At 39.1% G+C, this 17462-nt stretch overlaps 1 protein-coding gene across 1 annotated transcript; it reads left to right on the top strand.

Annotated features, from left to right (window-relative positions):
• Positions 1-5071: 5071 nt before the first annotated feature.
• adoa (2-aminoethanethiol (cysteamine) dioxygenase a) lies at positions 5072-8293 on the top strand. Its single transcript, XM_073027237.1, has one exon. The coding sequence runs from the start codon at positions 5253-5255 to the stop codon at positions 6021-6023; it is 771 nt and encodes a 256-aa protein (XP_072883338.1). The 5' UTR covers positions 5072-5252; the 3' UTR covers positions 6024-8293.
• Positions 8294-17462: the final 9169 nt, after the last annotated feature.

Here is a 17462-nt window from a genome sequence, read left to right as displayed (position 1 = left end):
ATTCCATATTCCCACCTATCCTCAGTAACTTTTCATCACCTTTCCTTAAATATATCCAAACATGCTACATTCACCATCTTTGAAAGGGAACTTCAAAGTCCAAGGCAGAGAAAATGCTTCACCTCTATTTATACTGCATTTTTCCACTGGAGGCTGGAGACCCAGAGACCGTCTGTCCTGGGGATAATGGAGGGGGGGGGAGGGAGGGAGGGAGGGACAGGGAGAAAGAGAGGGGGGGGGGGGAGAGAGAGAGAGAGAGAGAGAGAGAGGTGTAGAGGACTTGTTTTGCTGTTCTTGTTCTCTTGTTGCTTGTGTGAAGTGTGAACATGGTGAGCATACTATGACGGTGCTGGAATGTGTGGTGACAATTACACATCCTTAAGTGTGTTGGTTATTAATGCAATTAGTGAATTTCACTATATGCTTCAATGTACATGTGATAAATAAATGATTCTGAACATGAAGGAAGCATTCTTATATAATGCTGCATCTTTATAATTATAAAGGACAAACCTTATATTGAAATAATAATTAAATTAAAATTTTTAAATGTTTTACAGATGACTACAACATGCAGATTTATTTGAAGTCTTGCTTATGAGAGGGATAAATCCCCATTAACTACACTAAATCCCCACTAAAGTGGCATTTTATTATTTACCACTAATTATACCTTAAACCTACCATTAATTTTTAAAAAGCATGAGGCAGAAAATAAAAATGAAAATTTGAAATCTGATTTTGTAACTAGTTTAACCTGAAAAGTAATGGCACCCAGGGTAAAAACAAAAGAGGTACCCAGTTTTATCATTTAGATGCATGAAACCTTCCCCCCGCCCCCCCCCCCCCGTTTCATCAAATGGGTTATTTACCTTCTGATATGGAATTCAAGTAGAATAAACTAGAAAATAATGATGATGAAACTGCATGTTTCTAAGACTTTACTGTTTTAAAAATATCTATAAGGTTCACAAAGGAAAAGAAATGATCCTTTTCCAGACAAAATGCTGGAGGAACTCGGCAGGTCAGGTAGTATCAATGGAAAGAGGGTACTGTATATGTACCTATGGATAGATCACCATAGATGCTGCCTAACCTGCTGAGTTCCTCACGCATTTTGTATGGATTGCTCTGGATTTCCAGCATCTGCAGAATCTCTTGTGCCAGCCTATCATTCTGATCCAATCTGATTTACATGCGACTCCAAAGACCCAACAATGTTCAGGCAATGGAAGTAAAGGCATGATATTGGTTTTGTTTATTGTGCCATGTAAGTTATGTATAATTAATGTTAATTTAGGTTAATATAGTTTATTTTGTCGTGGTTGTAATGTACTGAGCTGCTGCTGTACAAACTTAATTTTAATAGTATTTGTACCCTTTGTACGTACACCCATGAAAATAACTTGAATTTGAACTCTGTGGTTAATTATTAACAAGCAAGCTATTCAATTGTATCAAAATGGTTACATTAAAGTTCAATAAAATGGAATAGACCATGTGGCAGCATCCTGGGTGATGAATTCAGATGTAGCCAAGTTTTACTCTCAGGACATAATAATGCACCATTTCTCATCGAGTCATCACTCCTTCACACTATTCTTCATTATTAGCAATGGGAGGTGGCTTCAACAGTGCTATAACATGGCATTTACAATGACTTGCTTACTGATTCTCAGTTTCGGTTTCATCTGGATATCTTGGCTTCAGACTTTCCTACTGCCTTGGCTGAACATGTGGAGGCAGGAACTATAGTACTCCAGACATCAGATAAGACTAACAGCCGTAAATCTATGCTGAATTCAATCAACAAAGGTGTCTAGGAGCCCTGGTAAAAGTGATGCCAGTAAGAATCAAAGGGGGGGAGGGGGGTTTCTGTTTACTGGACATCTAGGGTGATGGTTGTGCTTGTTGGAGGTCAATGATCTCAGCCCTGAATAAGTTCTGCAGGACAATGTCCCCTTCAGCTGCTTTATCAATAACCAACTTACTACAGCACACTACTAGATCATTCTTACATTCAGCTATACCCGTAGGCTTGCAGGGTATGAGCTATGAAGAAAGATTGAAAGAATTAAATCTTTTTAGCCCAAGTAGACATAGAATGAGAGGAGATGTGATAGAAGTGTTCAAAATCATTAAGGACATAAGTAAGGTGGATGCCAGTTGCTGCTTCAAAATTAATCCATCAGCCAGGAGGCGGGGTCATAGGTGAACACTGGTTAAAGGTAGATTTCAGACTAATTTCAGGAAGCATTTCTTTACACAGTGAGTTAAGGACACATGGAACAAACTACCTAGTTGTGTAGTTGAGAGTAGTATCCTAGAGATTTTCAAATCTAAACTTGGTAGTTATTTCAACACACAGTGTGAATAGGAATTTGGCCAGCTTTTTTGGGCCAAATAGCCTGTTCTTGTCAAAAACTTTCTACTGTTCTAAACTGCAATTAGGCATGCATGAAAAGGTAGTCAGCAACCATCGTATCATTTAAGTATCTAAATAATTGTTGTGTTCAAGAAAGTCAAGCCATTTTCCCAGCTTAAAACTGTTTATCTTTACCAAATCTCTAAAGACATTCCAGTATCTAGTGATATCTTCAAATAATCTGAAATTTCCATTGAATCACTGAAGTCATTAACCAATTTATTATGGAAATTGATTAAAGTTTAGACCTTACATTTATCATATGATTGTCCTCTACAAACCTTCCCCACTACACAACATTGTTCACTCAAAAGTAAAGCATGACAACGAAGCCCTGAAAAACACTGATTACACTGGACAACAAATTTTTTCAGAAGTGTTGCTTCCTCAGAATTTTTTTTTGTTTATGATAGACTGCTTGAAGATGAACACAAATATAATTTCAGACTACTTGTATCACGTAGGAATTTAGAGAAACAACAAATTAACTTTTATTGAATATAATGTGCTTAATTGCATAATGGTGCTGATGCTTTGCAATAGTTCAACTAAGTTAAAAATATTTTGTTAATGATTTTCATTTGTAATCAGTGTCTGAGGCTTCTCGCTTAAGTTCACCAGCATTGACGGATTCCAGTTGCCCTGGTATCTTTTCTCCATGACCGCAATGTCCTGGTGAAACCTTCCACCATACTCGTCACTAACAGCACCAAGATTTGCAGGGAAGAAGTCTAAATGATAATGCGGAAAATGAATCTTTAGTGATATGTTGCATTTCATGGTTTTATATGCTTGAAGTATGCTTTCAGCCAGCTGCATGTAGTTTGGTGCTCTGTAGATGCCGAGAAAAATTTCAACAACTTCCTTGAATGCCTTCCATGTGATTCTCTGGTCCCACTAGAAATTCTTCAGATTGCCTGTTGTTGATGACCTGTTTGATTTGTGGACCAACAAAAATGCTTTCCTTAATCTTGGCATCAGTTATTCTGGGAAGCATCTGTCTCAAATATCAAAATTCTTCATAGAAATTTTTGTGCCTGGTGATAGCAAATTCCACCCTTACAGTCCTGATCCCAATAATTATTATTAAAACCTGTCCTGCCATGCAGCAGCCGCGCTGCCGAAGCATGCCCAAGCATTTCTGGACAAGATAGGAAACTTTCCAGCTTACATTGTAGGCAACATTTTAATTGACTTGAAATATGATTTGAAATAATAAACATAAGTGATTTCAAAAATGGTGCGTGATAAGGAAATTTCATGGTGATTTTCATGATCAGTAGCCCAAAATTCATAAGATACACCTAAAGGTATTCAGGAAGCAAAATCTTTGTTGCCCAGTGTTATTTCCCACAAAACTCACCACCAACCCTAGTGCCCCAACAGAAGTTTTGACTGGCTGAGGAGAACGCTTTTTAGATTAAGACCACAAACCAGACATCAAGCATGTGCTCTGCCTAACAGGAAAGAAATGTGTTTTCCTGGAAGCTTTTTTTTTTGACAGGGTCTACCAACTGGAGAGAGACCACCATTATTCTCTCTCTAAGTACCTGCATGGTGTCCATTGGGAGAACAAACGATTCAACATCAGCTTCCTCTTCCAAGGTGAAGTGCCCAGCATCGACATTCCTTGCCAGGACTATTTGGCCATATCATGTTCACGCCAGACTTCCAACATAAATACAGTACGCTAGGTTCTATCACGGTAAGAGAATTCCAGAAAAAAGGAATTGAACGACCTTCTCAAAGCAACTTTTTTTTAAAAAAAGACAATATTTTGATTCTCGCGATCTAGCTTCACATGCGCCGTCATATTTCGAAACAGTCCATGAACACTACCCAGCTATATCTGCGCCCCTTTTGCACTACTTGTTTAATTTATATATTATTCTTATTTTATACATTGCACTGCAGCGTTGCTTTAAAACAACAGATTTCAGGGCGGATGTCAGTGATGATAAATCTGATTCTGATATGAAAGACAGGGCACTTCGAGCCTCTCTGAGGGAAACGCTTTTTCGAAAGCCAAGCAGAAAGGACAAAAAGCACAGTCGACTTTTCGGGCCGAGACCCTTCGTCAGTCCTGACTGTGCTTCTCCCCAGCATTTTGTGTGTGTGGTTTGAATTTCCAGCATCTGCAGATTTCCTCGTGTTTGCAGAAATGACAGTACCCCACCCCCATGATAACAGCCGCCTGCCCCTCAGGTTCGTCCTGCTCTACCTGTGACAGGAGCGTGCAAAGAACTACTGAAAGCCCGCACATAGTCGAAGTGTAAGCCTGCCCAAGACACTCCCAATAATAATAACGCCAGGTGAATACTCGAGATAAATGCAACTTCCTTAAGGCACTAAAATTACGGATGCAGGCGGCACCTGTAACCTTCAGTCAATAAACAAGCCCTGCGGCGGGGTAATAACGGTATTCAAAGGCTTGATTCAGCGCAACTGTCGACGTGACCGAGGGACGTGCCTGCGCGGGGGGTGACGGGAGTTGTAGTTCCGAAGTGAACGGCTCCCCCCAGGAGCTGTTCCCGACCGGTTGCGTCGATGAATCAACCGAGCTGACGATTCCGGCCCCGCGCGTCCCCGGCCAATAGCAGGGACGAGCTGGGGCAGGGCGGGCGCGCGAGTGCCTGTGACGCAGGAGGGGGCGGATCCGCCTACGTGCGTTCGTGCATCGAGGGGGCACGCGGCGGCCATCGGCGGGGCGAGTGCGGCGTTCGGACGTGCGGTGGCCGCGGAAAGGACCCCGGTCGCGGTGGGGGTGGGCGGCAGCAGCCCCGGTTCGGTCCTTCGGGAGGAGAAGGGGCCGCGAGGGGTCCGGGCGATGCCGCGGGCCGACATGGCCTCTTTGATCCAGAAGATCGCCCGTCAAGCCCGCTCCACCTTCAAGGTGCTGCCGTCGGGCGACGGCGCCACTTTCCAGGACAACCTCGCCAAGCTGCGCATGCTGCTGGAGAAGATCCGGGCAGAGGACCTGAACCTGGGCGCTCGGAGGAACGGCGGGCCGCCGCACCAGGGACCTCCCGTCAGCTACATGCACATCTGTGAGACCGACTGCTTCTCCATGGGGGTGTTCCTGCTGCAGAGCGGCGCCTGCATCCCGTTGCATGACCACCCGGGCATGCACGGCTTGCTCAAGGTGCTGTTCGGCCAGGTGACCGTCAAGTGCTTCGACAAGGAGGAGGAGGAGAGGGAGGCGGCGGGCGCGGACAGCGTGCAGTTCAACCCGCCGCTGTTGCAGTGCCAGCGGGCGGCGCTACGGAGGTCGCTGCGGAGGTCGAGCACCGTGCTGAGCGAGGAGAGCGACCCGTGCCTGCTCACCCCGCTGCAGGGCAACATGCACCAGATCGAGGCGACGGACGGGCCCGCCGCTTTCCTGGACATTCTGGCGCCTCCGTACGACCCGGACGAGGGAAGGGACTGTCACTACTACAAGGTGCTGCAGGTGTCGGAGAACGCGGGTAACTCTAGCCCCCCGTCGTCCCAACAGCCACAGACACCGCCGCCGCAATCGGTGTGGCTCTTGGAGGTGCCGCAGCCTGCCGACTTCTGGTGCGGTGGGGAGCTTTACCCTGGTCCCAAGGTCTCTCCGTAATGGAACAATTGACAGGGAGAGAATATTAACGTACTTTCACGGTGTCTCCATCTCCTTTCCCTCCTTTGTACAGCGATGAATTCTTAATGTGCTTTTCGTAGGTTATTTTAGCATCTTTAAACAAATTATTAGACATCCCAAGCTTCCAATGAAGACTAAAGAAACTTTAAAAGCCGGGGGTTTCTTGGTAAAGCAGGCGTACGTGTAATACTTTACACACGTTATATTGGTTTAGATCTATTTCGGCTCGGTTTTGAGTCTATTCTAGCACTTCGTGGTATATATCCCATTGCATGTATTTACTGGAATTTCGTCGCTAAGAATTCACTTATCAAATGTTAGTTAACTGAAATACTAGCTCCATTAAACTCCCATTTCCTTTCCTCTGTTCATTGTTAATTTATTCAGATGTGAGTTTTTTGTTTATTTTTGCCCTAAGTATATAGTTTGAGAACAAACATTCTTTTCCCAGTAAGAACAAAAACACTACTGGTAGCATTTACTAATAACAGTGGGGTATTTTTCTATACATCTGACCAAATTATATTTTCCCATACAGAATCATTTAGATGTCTTTTCAAGTAGTCAGCAATCTGAACATTTGACAGCCATCAGAAGATAAGTTTGAAGGTTTTTGTCATTGTTGGTTAAAGGAGTTGCATCCAAACACTCCAAGCAGAAACACACTATTTTCATTTAATGGAGCTGAATCCTAATATGTCAGTTTCCTTTTAAGGAAGAGGGCTTACTGATAGTTTAATGGCCTAGTGGTTGTCAGCATGAGTCCCTGTGTTTATATTAAAGGTTACTTATTGTATTTAATGCTACCCAAATTACACTAACAGAGTGTTTACACACACTTGTAAAACACTGACTTCAGCAAAGTGACAACTGATCAATTTTAAACTTCAAAGTACTTGGGCATAATCTGGGCTTCTAAACCAGTAGGGTTGTTGTAATCCTATATGTTCAGTAAACAACTTATCTTTCAAATCATATGGTAAGGAACTGCTTCCATTTAATGTATAACATTTATTGGTTAGTATTATTACCGGTAAATTGTCCATTAATCAGAAGCTTAAAAACAGATTTGTTATGGAGTCTTGAAATTGAGCCTGTAAAATCCTGTATTATAAGTAATCATAAGACACAATCTTGTAAACTGGTGCTGTAGTTTGTTGTAGGCCACATTCATTTTGCAGTGCCTGGCCCTAATATGCATATTAAAAGCTAACAATAGCTTTATGAGGAGAATATATGGCTGAAGATGCTGTAAGTAACAGTTGACAGCATTTGGTTCAGAAGGGCCATAATTCCCAAAGTTTCAAAAATAGTAACTAATCAAGTAATATTTCCATGCCAAAATCCCTACCTGTTCTTTGTGCATGAAATATCAAATTTCCTCATCTTGGGAAGTGCTCTGGTCAAGTGTGTCTTTAACATTTTATGACTTTTCCAGGAAAAAAGTATTTTTAATATATTGTATTAGGATTTTTTTTAAATCATAGTACCCTTTCAGGAAGGGTAGGGACATTTTTATTGCAGACTTGAAGCTGTAGAATCTGTTGACATTCAATTCATGAAATTCCTGTTTTAAAAAAGAAAAATCAGAATATTGTGCACTAGATTGCCATGTTGGTTTGCATGTGATGGTATTGTAACTCTTAAGCCAATCTTGGCAGGACTGCAGCAATCTTTTTTTGTTTCATCTGAAAATGAATGTGGAAAAATGATTTGCTGTTAATTTCATTCAGGTGTTGCATAAATGTGTGAAATTTAATTTCTGATCCATTTGGAAGACTGATTGGATTGGCCAGTGGTAAGAGTAAAAATTACTTAATACCATGTGGACTTCCCTGTGGTTCTACCATTTCAAAAGCAAATGAGAGATTATATAGCATATTGGAAAATATTAAAAGCAATAAAACATACCAAGTATGATTTTACTGATGCTGTATTCCTTGGTGTAAATTCTTGAACTTTTAGCATGCAAAGCAGTGTCATCAAAATATAATAATACTTGTAAGTTCTGAAATAATATATCTCATTGAGCAAAACTGTGTATTGCGGAATGGTAGTCTGAGTTTTGGTGCACACGGACTGGAGACTTGGACCAAAACCACTTGTGGGAACTGCAGCTTGTATCCTCAGTATTACTTAAATTTACTTTTTTAAAAATTATTTGTATGATTTGCTCTCTTTTGCACATTGCTTTGTTTTCCTGTGGCTGCCTGCAAGAAAATAAATCTCAAGGTTGTATATTGTACACATACTTGGATAAAAATTTACTTTGAACTTTGAGCTGTGGTCATAAACCTGAAGCAGAGCTGGGTAAATGAATAGTAAAATGCATGCAAGTGCTTGCAGGAACCCATCCAATTTCACAAAAGAAAGCATAGATGTACATTATTGGTTGGTCTGCTGCCTCATTAAAGTGCTGATGATCAAGTTCAAGCTTTGGAGTATAGTTCACTTGAGTAGAAATATCTAAATTACCAGTAAGTGATTAGACCTTGCCATCGATTTTTTTTTTATTGTGCAGTCATTGTTTCTGCAATATTGAAAGTTCTGAAGAAGGGACTCAGTCCAAAAAGTCAATTATCTATTAATTTCCATAGATGCTGCCTGACCTGCTGAGATCCTCCAGCATTTTCAGTATTTATAGACTTTTTCGTATTATGCTTTGTATTTTATTCCTTGTTTTTCATTAAGGAGTTCCTGGATAACGTAAAGGTTTTTCTGAGCACTGTCCATAAGCCGATTTTCTTTTTTTTCTCACTAATTCAAAAGCATCCATTTTCTATAGCAATCTATTATCATATAGTTTTACGTACACTTGAAATGTTTTCATTTTTAGCAGACTTCACCCTAGCACCACCTAGTATTAAACCTATGTAATATATACCATATTCAGTTATGATTACCGGACAATACTGTCATTATTTTAGTACTACCTTGAAAGATACTTTAACATTTATGGGAGAATTTGTGTAAACTCAGGATTTCTGTAATTCGGTAATCTTTAAACCAGGGAGCCCCTGCATTCCATGTTGGGAGTGCCATGAAGCCTGAATTTGTGAGTTCTCTGCAGTTGTATTTTCCGACAGCATATTTTTATATCTACTCTGTTTACAATCGTCATGAAGAAACTAGCTGGCAATGAACAGTGACAAAATGATTTTGCAAGTATATAGTCTACTGATAGCTTCAACAAGTGAAAGTATACTGTGTATGGTGTAAACTGGTAGTGATCATTGCTCTCTTATGTAAGGATAGACTTTGAAAAAGCATTATGCTATTGGGAAATGTTATGTGAAATTTATTGGCAGCTAAGGGATTGAAGAGGTACTTTGGTCATAAATACTGGCTTAAAATAAATACACAAGATACTTGAAGTGCTCAGCACATCAGACTACATCTGCATAAGAAACAGAACTAAATTTTCAAGTCAGCTTTTGCATTTCTCTGTTTTCTGATTATAGAGGTATTTTAGATTTCCGACATCTGCAATTGTTTTGACCATGACTTAATTTGGTTTCATTAGGCCATGTCATAAACTAGAATCAAACAAAATGAGATAATTTTAAGAAACAACCATCAGCCATTACTATAGGCTTTTTAGACTTTTTCAGTGACTCTGGCAAATATAATTTTACTGCATCCTAGTAGGATGAGGAAACAGGATCTCTTGTACTGGAAAGTATGTTTGGATTTGCACTGGATGCTTCTGTTATTTAATAAATGGCAATGCAAATTAATGCAATTTTAATGTTTTCTGCCATGCTGTTTTCAAGATGGTCATATTAAAGTAACCAGCATTCTCCCTCCAGCATTGCTGTTTATTTACATGTGCCTAATATAGCCACCTATTTATATATAATGACCTTCTCCTGAGCATTACTAATTGAGCTAATCAAACCAATGATGTACATCAGCATAAAGCCAAAATTGGAAAAAGTGCAAATGTTTCTGCTAAATAAAGAATTTCCTTGATGGCAAAAGGCTTTTATAGTGGAGGGTGGAAAGAAGAGAAGTTAGAGTTCTGCTAATAAAGGTCCTGGGGACTCACTAAACATTTATATTTTTAAAAAATGCAGATTTAAATTGTGTTGATTTGAATTGTCTTTTTTGAAAAAAATCTTGATTTATGGGTAAAGCTTAATTAGTAAGGGATTCAGCGACTGCCTCAACAAACAGATCACTCAAATTTCTCAAAACAACATTGAACTGTAATAACTTGATAACTAGTTCACATGGATCTGATGAAAAGTAGCATACTTGTTGAGAATTTTCTCTTGGAAAGGATTTCAATGTTAGGGAATTAAATTTTAGAGCCACATCAAATTATTTCCCACATCAGGAGACTCAGGTTTATTATCACTGACATATGTTTTAAAATTTGTTTAATGACAACAGTATGAAGCAAGATATAAAAATTACCATAATTTACAAAAAAGTAAATAATGCAAAAGAATAACATAGAGTTAATGGATTTTAAAAGTAAGCTTAACATGTGAATTCATTTAGATTTATTGAGAGCCAGCTGTTGCACATTTATTTCAAAGTTGTCTTAAAATTCTAAGTTTTACATTGATTTTCACACCTACAGTATGAAAAAAGTAAAAATAAATCTTGAAAATACTTTTCACAACAGATCAGCTTTAGAAATATATGTATGAAATTAATAAATTTACCTAGGATATATTCTTGTTTATGGAGTAACTTTGAATGGAGAAAAACACAAACATGCTAGACAAAAATATATAATGTTTACAGACGGTCTCCAGGTTATTGAAGAATTCCCAAGAACTGTCCATAAGCCAGTCTTTTCATTAATTCAAATGGTTATTTCAATTAAATTTGACTTGCGTTTATTTATTGACTGCTCCCGTGTAGTTACAATATTATAAAATCAGAATGTTCCACACTCTATGGCTGATTTTGATGGCCTTAGTGTTACATTTTACAAGTGTGATAGCAGGGGTTTGCCTTGTTAGTTTCCAAAGCAAGTATTTTAATTGGCCTCCTGCTGTGAACCAGCAGTGGGAATGGTAAGGACAATGTATTTGATTACTGCAAGGTTGTTACATGTAAACAGTTTATTTTTGAACTAACTGATATTGCTATTCCATACCTCCCTGAAAATTTTTGCATATTTGTAACTAACTCTGTCTTGAAAAAATGCATTAGAAGTGTATGGGAGAATTGCATGAAGTTTTTTTATAAGTCAGGTCTTCTGTTCTTTGGGGGGGGGGGGGGCTGCATGGCAGTTTTCATGACTTCAGGAACATGTCCTGAATGTATGGATCTATTTTAACCAAAATACTTTTTGATGAATGACTTCAGATTTAATATATTGATTGACAAATATTGAGATAGTGCTGATAATTTATACTGGCAATGTTCTTTCAGGAGAAAAGGTCTCTCCTGATTTATGTAATTCCTGGGTGTCTATGAACTTCTGAATGTTGGTGTCAAAGTCACATTCAAATTGTAACTCCTGTAATACCATGCTAAAGTATCAAACTGATTTAATGTGTTTACAACAAATCTCTAAAAGGGACTAGATTCTGCAGCCCTCTGACTCGGAGTGACATTGTTCAATAAATGTACAAATAATTTAGTAATAAATGAAGATCTGTGTCTCAGTTTGCTTGTCAAAAAATATTTGCAGAAGAAATTAACCTTTCATGTGCTTCCTTAGTGAAAGAATTGGAGAAGCCAGATCAGATCTTCAGTGAACTTTTCCAAATTTTTGTGTAGACAAGGATGTAGACTGGTGCTTGTGAGTACACTGATTTACTATCAGAAAACCTTAAATGTGGCAAAAATTTTCATTTTATTTGAAATAACATCCTAAAAATAAGTTTGAACCACATGAGATGCAGTTTGGCTTCCTCTTTACTGAATGATTTAATTGGTTGTCCAAAATATCCAACTATGTCATTTTGCAAACTGCAGAAAAGTTTTTAAAACTGGGAAAAGGTGTTGCTCTGGGACAGTTCCACTCTCTCAACCTCAAGTCTGGGTTCACTGGTCTGAGTAGTTATCACAACTGGGATCTTCTTTAGCTGCAGTGGATGACCATGACTACTTCTGTGTCTTGTCATGCCCTTTACTATCCACAAAGTATTGCAGAACTCCAGTCCTGGCTATTGGGTCTCACTGTTGCGCAGATGAGATCAGTCCACTGGAGCAGATTTTTCATGCTCTTTAATAGTATTGGAAAAAGCAACAGGAGCTCAAAGCAGGTTTTCATGCTACAGCTTCTGCCTGATCTCTGCTATAAAATCAATGGGAAGATAGAATGATTTTGATAATCCAATGATTTTTGGAATTGAAAAACACAATCTTTGAAATGAGATGTGACATTGGGAATATCAAAAAAGGCTGAATCAACTCTTTACACACACAAGCTCTGGAATGTGAATTCTGTCATAAAGCACTTTGGAAGGAGACTTATTTTTAAAAAACTATTTGAAGAAAAAGAATATTTAAAGTTAGGGGGGATGAAGAGGCTGAGATGAATCTAGACTAAGTAGCCTTCTGAAATAAAAGATAGATTCTGTCAATGCTAGGAATCTGAAATAAAAACAGAAAATGGTATTTTATTTGGTATTGTTCTGATACCTTTATTTTTTCTCCTCAAAAATATTACTCATCATAGAATCAACACACAGCATGGACCTTCCTGTAGGAACTTTCAATTTCATTGGATACTCCATTAGCATCTTTCATCCCCTTTGTCATGTAATATCTCTACCAGCCCCAACTACCTCCATATTATATATATATATATATCCTGAATAAAAGAAATCTTAATTTGGTTTTGTTAATTTTTTATTCCATTACTGAAGTAAGGTTATTGACCTAAAAGCTAGTTTCTCTCCAGTATATCCCTGACCTCCTGAAATTAAAGACAGGAGCAATTGAAGCAGGAGTAGGTCATGTGATAACTTGTACCTTCAGAAGCTCATGACTAATCACCATGTTCCTGGATTAGCTCTACATCTCATGATTTCCCTAAAGCACAAAAATCTATCACTCACTACCTTGCATATACTCAGTGACTACTGTCTTCAGTGGAGAATATCAAAGCTTCACCATCCTCTAGATGATAAAATTCTTTCTCACCTTGATCCAAGCTAGCTAACTCCCTTATTTTGCAGATGTTGCCCTTCGTTTGGGACACCTAAGCCATGGCTTGCGAACCCTTGAAGCCCCATAAAAAGTTAGTATATTTCACTGAGCTCAAGTTTTAAGCATTTCTAAACTTCCAATGTTTGATTTCTGTCCAGTCAGTTTTGTTGACTCCACTTCAAAATGCACGTGTGTGTTGGCCTACTAACGAGTTAATCTGCCCATTTAAGCACGGCTATACCTGCTGAATGCCTATTTTACTAAGCACTAAATAGGAAAAGCATTACCAATTTAGTGTTAAATAGTTCATTCTCAGTGTTCCCTAGTAAGCATGAAGGAACAGGAATTTATGCAAGCCATGGTTGGGTATTAGTAATGTAAGCATAACCACGGTGGTGACTCTTGTTGAGGATTGGTTTAAACAGATTGTAAAACATATGGCAATGAGCAAACTCTTCAAAGAATTTTACCATTCAATTGAAAAAGTACAACCATTTGCTCTGAAAATGATAGTTATGATAATTAAGAACTTCTATTAATTATAATCTGGGATATAAAAAATGCCAGGAAAAAGAAATGTAATGGAAAAACGTTACTGGGAAATAATATAGGAACTAAGAATACAGAGGGCACGGATTGTAAAACACTTGTATTTGGGATAACTGGATTTGCTTCCAATGACCACTACTAAGAAGGGAAAGGATTCAAAATGGAGCAACTAGAACAAACAGGTATTGGAAGGAATAGAAGATGGCACTGAAAGCTGGGCATGTTGCCAATGGAAAAGTTAACATTAGGAGGTGATAGACCTGCTGGTTCTGGGATTTCAAATAGATTAGTTTATCCTATTTATGACAAGCTATTGCAAAACAACCAGTACAGTAGAACCAAAGGACACAGCCTCCACTAGAAATGTGTGGATTACATTACAAACTATGGAAACATTGCCTTTTGTTTTTTTTTAAAGTTGTGCCATAGAAATGCAGCATACAGCTTGTAGGAAATTAAAGTAATAAGTGACTTATTGTTACTATGCACTCTATAATTTCCATGGATTTGTGGCACCCTGCCTTTTCTAGGACAGAAGTAATATTTACATTAGCACCCCATTAAATTTGATGGTGATTGCATAAGCATTCCAGTGTTCATACTGCTGCCATTAAGTTTGAAGAAAGGGGGCACAAAAGGTGTTGTTCTGGGACCCCTGCTCTTTGCAATATTTTAATAGATAAATGAATAAATAATATATTAATATAGATGCCATGAAACTTGTTAACTTTGCAGCAGCAGTACAATACAATACATGATAAATAGAGAAAAAATACTTTAAGTATATATGTATATTAAATAGTCAAAATAAGTAGCACAAAAACAGATTTTAAAAGAAGTAGTGAAGCCATGTCCATGGGTTCAATGGCCATTTAGGAATCAGATGGCAGAGGGGAAGGAGCTGTTCCTGAATTGCTGAGTGTGTGCCTTCAGGCTTCTATACCTCCTTCCTGAGAAGAGGTCATGTGCTGGGGGTGGGGGGGAGGCGAGTTGAGGAAGTAGAAAGGTAGGTTTGCAGATAACATAAGGTTGATTGAGTTGTGGATACTGTAGCAGGTTGTCAGAGGTTACAACAGTACATTGGCGGGATGCAGAGCTAGGCTGAGAAGTAGCAGAAAAAGTTCAATCTGGTAAAGTGTGATGTGATCACTTTGTAAGATTGATTTTGAAGGGAGAATACAAGATTATTGGTTGAATGCTGAGCAGTGTGGAGAAGCGGAGGGATCTTGGGGTCCACATCTAGAGATCCCTTGAACTTCCTTATCAAGTTGATAGAGATGCTGAGTGCATATGACATTAATTAGTTTGGGGATTGAATTCAAGATGCATGAGGTAATGTTGCAGCCCTAAGACCTGGTTAGACCACACTTGGAATATTGTGTTCAGTACTGGTTGCCTCATTAAAGGAAGGATGCAGATGCTTTAGAGAGGGTGCCGAGGAGATTTACCAGGACGTTGCCTAGATTAGAGAGCATGCCTTATGAGGATAGGGTGAGTAAGCTAGGACTTTTCTCTTTGTTGTGAAGGCAGGTGAGAGGCGAGTTGATAGAGGTGTATGATATAAGAAGCTTGGGTTAAGTGGACTACCAGGAACCTTTTCCCATGGTATAAATGGCTAATACAAGGGGACAAAATTTTAAGATGATTTGGAGAAAGGTGTAGTGGAGCTGTCAGAGATATTTTTTACACAGTGATGAGTGGATGGAATACCCTGCCAGAGGGGATGATAGAGGCAGATACATTAGGGGCACTTAAGGAACTCTTAGATAGCCACCTATATAATAGAGAGATGGAAGGGGATATGTAGGAAGGATGGGTTAGATTGATTTTAGGGTAGTTTAAAAGCTCATCACAACATCATGAACTGAAGGACCTGTAATATGCTGTTCTATATTCTAATGTGATAGCTGTTTATTCAAGATGGTAGTTCCACATGCCTTATTAATGGATATTGTTACATAAGAAATTTAGACCAAATACTATCCTTAGACACCTTGTCAAAAATGAATCAAAATGATTTTAGAGGATCAAAGAGTTCAAGTTTAGTATTCCTGGAAATTGGAGGGGAGCAGATATAATTGTACTATTTATAAAGGATGAGGAGAAGGAAACATGGAATGTCAATAATATGCAAAATGCTAGTGTCTACACTCAATGGCCACTTTATTAGGTACACCTCATTAATAGAAATATCTAATCAGACAATCATGTGGAGGCAATTCAATGCATAGAAGCATTGAGAGAGATGCTTTAAGAGATAAACTTGTTATTCGGACCAAACATCAGAATGGGAAAGAACTGTGATCTGAGTGACTTTGATCATGGAGTACACACCAGTCTCCAGAATTTACAGAGAGTGGTGTGCAAGTCATTCAGTGAGTGGAGGTTCTGTGGCAGATATGCCTTGTAAATGAGAGAAATCAGCGGTGAATGCCCAAAATGGATCAGGCTGACAAGAAGGTGACAGTAACTCAAATAACCATGCATTACAACAGTGGTGTGTGGAAGAGAATCTCTGAATGTGCATCATGTCAAACCTTGAAGTGGATTGGCCGCAGCAGCAGAAGACCACACCAGGTTCCGTTGCTGTACCTAATGAAGCAGCCACTGAGTCTATAATAAAGGATGCGATAACAGGATTATTTAGAAATATCAACTGGATTGGACAATGGTAATGGACTTGAATTATTTATCAAAAATGAAACGCAAGACCATAAGACTTAGAAGCAGAGTGAGGTCATTTGGCCCATTGAGTCTGTTATGCCATTCCATCATAGCTGATTTATTCTGTTCAACCCTATTCTGCTGCCTTTTGCCCCATAACCTTATATGTTCTTATTAACCTATTAACCTCTGCTTTTAATATACCCAATGCCTTGGCCTCCAAGGCATTTCACAGATTCATTGTCCTCTTTGCCTAAAGAAGTTCTTCCTCATCTCTGTTCTAAATGGGTACCCCTCTACTTTGAGCCTGTGTCCTCTGGTCCAAGACTCCCACACTACTGGAAACATCTCTCCACATCCACACCTATCTAGCCCTTTCACTATTCGATAGGTTTCAAAGGGATTCCCCCTCCTGAACTCCAGTGAGTACCCATCAAATGCTCCACATACATCAAACCTTCCGTTCCTGGAATCATTCTCGTGAACCTCCTCCAGACCCTCTCCAATGCCAGCACTACTTCTCTTAGTTAAGTGGTGGCATGGTAGCGTAGTGGTTAGCACAACACTTGACAGTGCAGGCAACCCAGGTTCAATTCCCGCTGCTGCCTGTAAAGAGTTTGTGTCTTCTTGCGACTGTGTGGGTTTCCTCCAGGTCTCCTGTTATTGGGAGATAGGTTAATTGGTCACTGTAACTTTTCCCACGATCAGGCGCCGTGTCTTAATAAATAAATAAATGCTCACAATACTCCAAGTGTGATCTGACCAATGCCTTATTACATCCTTGCTTTTATATGCTAGTCCTCTCGAAATGAATGCTAACATTGTATTTGCCCTACTTACCACCGTTTCATCTTGACGGTTAACTTTTAGGGAATCCTGCACGAGGACTCCTAAATTCCTCTGCACCTGTGATTTTTGAATTTTCTCCCCATTTAGAAAATAGCCTATGCCTTTATTCCTTCTACCTAAGTGCATGACCATATACACTTCTCTACATATATATTCCATCTACCTTGTCTTTGCTTGTACTCCCAATCTAAGTACTACTGCATACTCCCTGCTTCCTTGACACTACTTGCCCCTCTA

The sequence above is a fragment of the Hemitrygon akajei genome, chromosome 23 (assembly GCF_048418815.1).
Source record: "Hemitrygon akajei chromosome 23, sHemAka1.3, whole genome shotgun sequence".
NCBI lineage: Eukaryota > Metazoa > Chordata > Chondrichthyes > Myliobatiformes > Dasyatidae > Hemitrygon > Hemitrygon akajei.
This window is presented reverse-complemented; position numbering and strand designations above follow the sequence as displayed.

Bases quoted from the DNA above. Each gene is read 5' to 3' on its own strand.
- adoa (XM_073027237.1), top strand. From the start codon at position 5,253: ATGCCGCGGGCCGACATGGCCTCTTTGATCCAGAAGATCGCCCGTCAA.